Source organism: Alligator sinensis, unplaced genomic scaffold (assembly GCF_000455745.1).
Source record: "Alligator sinensis unplaced genomic scaffold, ASM45574v1 scaffold639_1, whole genome shotgun sequence".
NCBI classification, from domain to species: domain Eukaryota; kingdom Metazoa; phylum Chordata; order Crocodylia; family Alligatoridae; genus Alligator; species Alligator sinensis.
The window spans coordinates 323,757-329,791 of NW_005842771.1; the positions used below are offsets into that span (position 1 = coordinate 323,757).

General features: G+C 45.5%; 1 protein-coding gene across 1 annotated transcript; it reads right to left on the reverse strand.

Annotated features, from left to right (window-relative positions):
• Nucleotides 1-4,514: 4,514 nt before the first annotated feature.
• LOC102385142 (olfactory receptor 2G3-like) lies at nucleotides 4,515-5,462 on the reverse strand. The gene has a single exon (XM_006034784.1). The coding sequence runs from the start codon at nucleotides 5,460-5,462 to the stop codon at nucleotides 4,515-4,517; it is 948 nt and encodes a 315-aa protein (XP_006034846.1).
• Nucleotides 5,463-6,035: the final 573 nt, after the last annotated feature.

A 6,035-nucleotide genomic window follows, 5' to 3' on the forward strand; every position in this document is an offset into this window, starting at 1 on the left:
GGCATCCTGCCCCCACTCCCCCCTGTACCCCCACGATGTCCAAGGAGCAAGGGGGTAGGGTGAGGCCAGCTCTGCCTCCCCCCATTCTGTCCACTCTGTTGCTGCCACCTCCAGGGAGCAGGGCAGGCCCTTCCCCCCACTCTGTCCCTTGTGTCCCCACCATCATGGTGGCACTCCACAGCATTGCCACTCTGCCACACCGCCACCTCCTGTCTGAATGCTGTATTTGCACTATGATTGGTTGTTTATATCAGCCAGTCAGAGTGTGAATAAAGCATTTTGGACAGACAGCGGTCCAGTGATGTAGCTGGCAGCCACGTGGTGCTGGAGCAGTGCGGGGTCAGGAAGAGAGTGAAATGGCTGGGGGCGGGGCAGGGCTGGGCTGCTCAGTCTTTCTGAGGGCTCCCCCTGGGTCCTACTGCCCCTGACTCCTGTCAGCTTTGACAGGCAGCCAGGAGCAAATAAATATTAATGTACTCATTTTTTTAGGGGCCCTGTGGGCTGGATAGAATGGCCTGGTGGGCTGGATATGGCCCGCAAGGCTGTGTTTTGCCTGCCTCTGTGCTATGATGTCAGCCACTTCTTTTAGCACTCTTGGGTGCATTCTCATGGTGAAAGTCCCTCCCTCCAGAGTTCAGGTGACAGGACCTCTTCCACACACACATGTGTGCATGTGCATGTGTGTGTTTCTGTATTTACCTCCCTCCCCCCCTCTTTTCTCCTCTGCCCTGTTGCTTTAGGGAGAAAAAATGTGATCTGTCCATGTGGGCAAGTTGGTCCCTGCTGTTCTGGCCATGTGCTCTACACATAGAAAGCTAGGGCCTTGTATCTGGGTAAGACATGTAAAATGCTCTTGCCTGATGGGCCAGGGGAAGAAAGACTAATATGTCACTCCCTGACTGGACAAGGGTAAGGTGATGTCATGCTAAAGGATATAAGATCCTCCAAACTGGTTTGGAGGGAGAAGAAACTGCTATGAGCAGTGAAGAGAGAAGTTGCTTCCAAGGGGAGAAAGAATTAGCACCTAGAGAAAGGGGAAACTCAGGTAGAGGGGAGAGAGAGAGAATGAGAGAGAGAGAGAGAGAATTGTCTGGGAACTCCTCTCTCCTCTTTTTCTCCCTTTTCTGAGGTTTTAAGGGATTAATACTGGGGAGTAGGGTATTGATTCCTTGGGTTGGCTGGCCAGGAATTAGGCCTGGCAGCATTTAAATAGGTATAAATCCTGGGAGTTTCTAATCCTGCCAGCTTTGGGCTGGGGTTGAGGTTTGTAACCTTCTGCTCCCAGTGGAGCTCTGTGACCCAGAGTACCTGCAGCCCAGGCCTATGGGGTAGGCCTAGCTTTTCCTCCTTTTATAGTACTAGGATAGTACTACCAACTATCTGATCAGGAAGGTGAAGGTGATTAGGAAATACTTAGGGAGGGGAGATTAGAGAAGCTGCTAAAATGGGACAAGCAATAATAATAGGAGACTTCAACTACCCTCTCACATAGATTGAGTAAACATTTCATCAGGGTGAGACATGGAGATAGAATTTCTGGATGTAATAAATGGCTGCTTTCTAGAACAACTCATCTTGGAACCCACGAGAAGAGAAGCAATTCTAGACCTAACTCTGAGTAATACTCAGGACCTGGTTGAAGAGGTATATGTTGGTGAGCCACTTTATAATAGCGATCACAACATAATAACACTCAGTATTCTAGCATGAGGGAGTAAGCCAAACTATCCACCACCCTATATACAATGTTGGGAAGGGAAATTACACAAAAATAAGGTTAAGTTTGCAAGAAGTTAAAAGGAGTAGTCAGAAATGTAGAAGGTTTACAGGCAGGCTGGAAACTGTTTAAACATATCATGCTAGAGTCCCAGGAACAGTGTGTACTAAAAATCAAAAAGGATACCAAGCAATCCAGTAAATCCCCTGCATGATTTAATAGCAAAGATAAGGACGCTATCCAAGGCAAAAAAGCATCCTTCAAAAATGGAAGGCCTGCCCAAATGAGGAAAACAGAAAAGATCACAAATTCTGGCATGTTAAATGGACAAGTGAAATAAAGCAGGCCAAAAAAAGAGTTTGAGGCGTGTTTAGCAAAACATGATAAAATTAATCATACAAACTTTTTTAGCTACATGAGAAGCAGGAAGCCAGTAAGAGAGTTAGTGGGAACATTAGATGACCCAGATGTAAAAGATGCACTCAGGAATGATCAAACTATAGCAGAGAAGCTGAAAGAATTATTTGCATCGGTTTTGATTACAAAAGGTACTGGAGAAATTCCCATGCCAGATCAATCCTTCCTAGTACACAGGTCTTAAGAGTTGGATCGCATTAGAGTGACTACAGAAGTTTTAGAACAGATCAATACATTAAATACTAATAAGTCACCAGCACTGGATGGCATTCACCCAAGAGTTCTGAAGGAAGGTGAAATTGCAGAACTCTTGGCAGTAGCATGTAACCTATTATTACAAATGGTCTTTGTGTCAGAGGACTGGCAGGTTGCCTACACAAAACTTTATCTTCCAAAATGGCTCCAGAAGTGATTCTGGGAACTACAGACCACTAAGTCTCATCTTATCCCTGGCAAGTTGGTAGAATCTATAATAAAGAAGAAAATCTGCAGTGACATGGACAAATATGATCTGTTAGGGAAAAGTCAGCATGGTTTTTGTAAAGGAAAATCCCGCATCCTCAATCTCCTGGAGTTCTTTGAGGGTGTGAACAAGCATGTAGACAAGGTAGATCCAGTTGACATAACATATTTGACCTTTCAAACTAAATGCCTTTGATAAGTTTTTGAAAGACCAAAAGCTTTTTAAAAAAATGGAATTGCTATGGGACTGGAGGGAAGGTTCTTTCATGAACTGAGAGCTGGTTAAAAGATAGGAAGCAAAGGGTAGGGTTAAATAGTCACTTTTCAGGGTGGAGGGAGGTCAAAAGTGGGGTCCTGCAGGGATATGTGCTGTAGGCCCAGTTTTATTCAACATTTTCATCAATGATCTGGAAATGGAGGTGTACAGTGAAATCTCCAAGTTAGCAAATGATACCAAATTATTCGGCATAGTCAAATTCCAAGCAGATGGAGAGGAGCTGCAGAAAGATCTCACTGAGCTATGTAAGTGGGCAAAAAAATGACAGATGAATTTCAATGTCAACAAGTGCATGGTAATGCACATGGGGAAAATACCCTCAAGTATATGTACACAATGCTGGGTACTGAACTAGATGTTATGACTCCAGAAAGAGACCTTGGAGTCATTATGGATAGGTCTCTAAAAATGTCAGCTCAGTGCATAGCAGCAACCAAAAAAGCCAATAAAATGTTGGGTATTATTAAGGAGAGGGTTGAGAACAAAATGGAGAACACTTGTGCCAGTATACAAAACCATGGTGCACCCACATCTTGAATTCTGTGTACAGTTCTGGCCTCCACATCTTAAAAAAGGATGTAGTAGAAATGGAAAAGGAACAGAGAAGGGCAACCAAAATGATCAGGGTTATACAGCAGTTGCTATATCGGGAAATACTAAAAAGGCTAGGTCTCTTTAGTCTGAAAAGAAGGCTGAGGGGATATGGCGGAAGGCTATAAAATCATGAAGCGTGTGGACAAAGTGAGGAAAGAACTGTTATTCGCCAAGTCCCAGAATACTAGAACTGGGGGGCACCCACTGAAATTAGTAGGAGATGGGTTTAAAACTTATAACACAAAGTATTTTTTTTAATGCAATGACAGTACCTAAATTGTGGAATTCATTGTCACAGAAGGTGGTAGAGGCAGATAACATAGCCAAGTTAAAAAAAGAGACTAGACAAACTCATGGATTGTAGATCTATTAATAACTGTCAAACAGAATGATTAGAGATGTTTTTTTTCTGGCATCTCTAGACTAATAATGGTGGATGCCAAGGAGGGTAACAGATACGGGATAGATCACTCTAGATGTATCCAGTTCAGTGCTCTCCCTCTCAGGCAATTCACTCCTGTCAGAAACAGGATACTGGGCTAAATGCATCATTGGTCTGAACCAGTATGATACTTTTTTATGGTCTACCGTTCATAAGCCTTCATGCTGATCATCCTGCTCTTAGATATTTGAGGGCTTTTGCATTCACCCATGGCTGAATTTAGTTTAGAGCCCTCCTCCCCAGATTAGCAAGTCCAAATCCAGTGGTCTCATCTCTGCTCTGTCCTGTTGCTTCTTGAAACAGGGCCCAATGGTCAAAAAGGCCAAACCCCTGTGGGTGACACCAGCTCCACAGCCATGTGTTGATTTCCAGGATGAATCTTTTCCTGCCTGAGCCTTTATTCTTGACCAAAAGGATAGACAGAAACATAGCCTGAATCCCCGTGTCCTTCACTCTCATATCTAGAGACCTCCAGTCATTTTTTATCTGCACATGCATGAATAGCCAGGGATAGCAGTCAGAGAGCTGCCTGAGTCACCCTGGGGACGTGGAATTCAGATGAGCCTATCTTCCCCCGGTGGGATGTCTGTGGAGAGCGGACACATTTATGCCATTCTAGAGAACATGTTCCTTCCTAGGTTTATGACCTTAGACATGGCTCCCTTCACTTCCTTGTTCCTTAAGCTATAGATCAGAGGGTTCATCATGGGAGTCACCACTGTGTAGAAGACAGCAGCCATCTTGTTCTGTGCTGGGGAGCGGCTGGCTCTGGGCCGCATGTACATGAAGATGGCTGTCCCGTAGAACAAGGTCACTGCTGTCAGGTGGGAGGTGCAGGTGGAGAAGGCTTTGCGCCTGCCTTGGTTTGAACGGATGCGCAGAATAGTGATGGCAATACGGCCATAGGTGGCCAAGATGAAGGAGAAAGGAATGAGCAGGGTGAAGATGTCCCCGCCGAACATGACAGTCTCACTGAAGCTCATGTTGGCACAGGCCAGCTGCATTACTGCTGGCACCTCGCAAAAGAAATGATCTACCTCATTGGGGCCACAGAAGGGCATTGGCAGGCCGAAGACAGGCACAACAGAAAGCACGAGGCTGACCAGCCAGGCAAAGGCCACTAAAACCTGGCAGGCTGTGTGGTTCATGATAGTCATATAGCGCAGTGGAAGACACACTGCCACGTAGCGGTCATAGGCCATGAGAGCCAGCATCATACACTCAGTGATGCCACAGGTCAATGCCACAAACATTTGTGCCTTGCAGCCAGCATAAGAGATGGTCCGGTGCCCAGATGCCAGACTGAAAAGCATGTGAGGGACAATGCTGGAGGCATAGCAGATGTCTAGGAAGGAGAGACTGCTCAGGAAAAAGTACATGGGTGTGTGGAGGCATGAATCTAGGCGGATGAGCCCAATGATCACCATGTTGCCAGCCAAGGTGACCAGGTAGGAAGTCAGGAACCCCACTAAAAGCATAGCTTGCATCCTGGGCTGGCTGGAAAAGCCCAGCAAGATGAACTCAGTCACTGCCGTTTGGTTTCCCCTTCTCATGCTGCTAACAGCACCTTTCCTGCAGGGAAGAAAAGGAAACATGGAGAGGTCATTCAGGGCCTGGTTCTGCTGTGTTATCGACCTGCTGCTACACAATTGGATTCCAGACTGTGTGCTTCCATGTGGGAAAAGGAACTTTACCCTTTTATTTGCAAAGAAATCCTGTCTAAATTGAAGTTAATATTGCCTGCTCAAGTCACCAACAACCTGAGACAAGTTCACGGCACTGACGGGGGAAATAGCTGGTGGTATCTTATGGCCTTTGTTATGCTGGAAGGCAGCTTGCATCACTCAAGTTTTTCTTTCTGGCCTTAAAACTCCAGAAAGAAGCCATGAGCACTGAGAAGTATAATCTGTGTTTTTCTCCCCATAATTGTTTTTATTCTGAAACCTAGTACTAGCAACATGCAAGTGAAGAGAGTTATTGATTTTTTTGTTATATTGCAGTGTCCAGGGAATAGCACGGGGAAAGCTTGTAAGTGAGATACCAGTGTGCCAGGCCAGAGGCCACAGGTCTGTTCCTGGTTGTGCCACAGACAACTTGCTAGACCATGAGCTGAATCCTTTTGTACT

Coding starts and splice junctions, on each gene's coding strand:
- LOC102385142 (XM_006034784.1), bottom strand. CDS start 5,462: ATGAGAAGGGGAAACCAAACGGCAGTGACTGAGTTCATCTTGCTGGGC.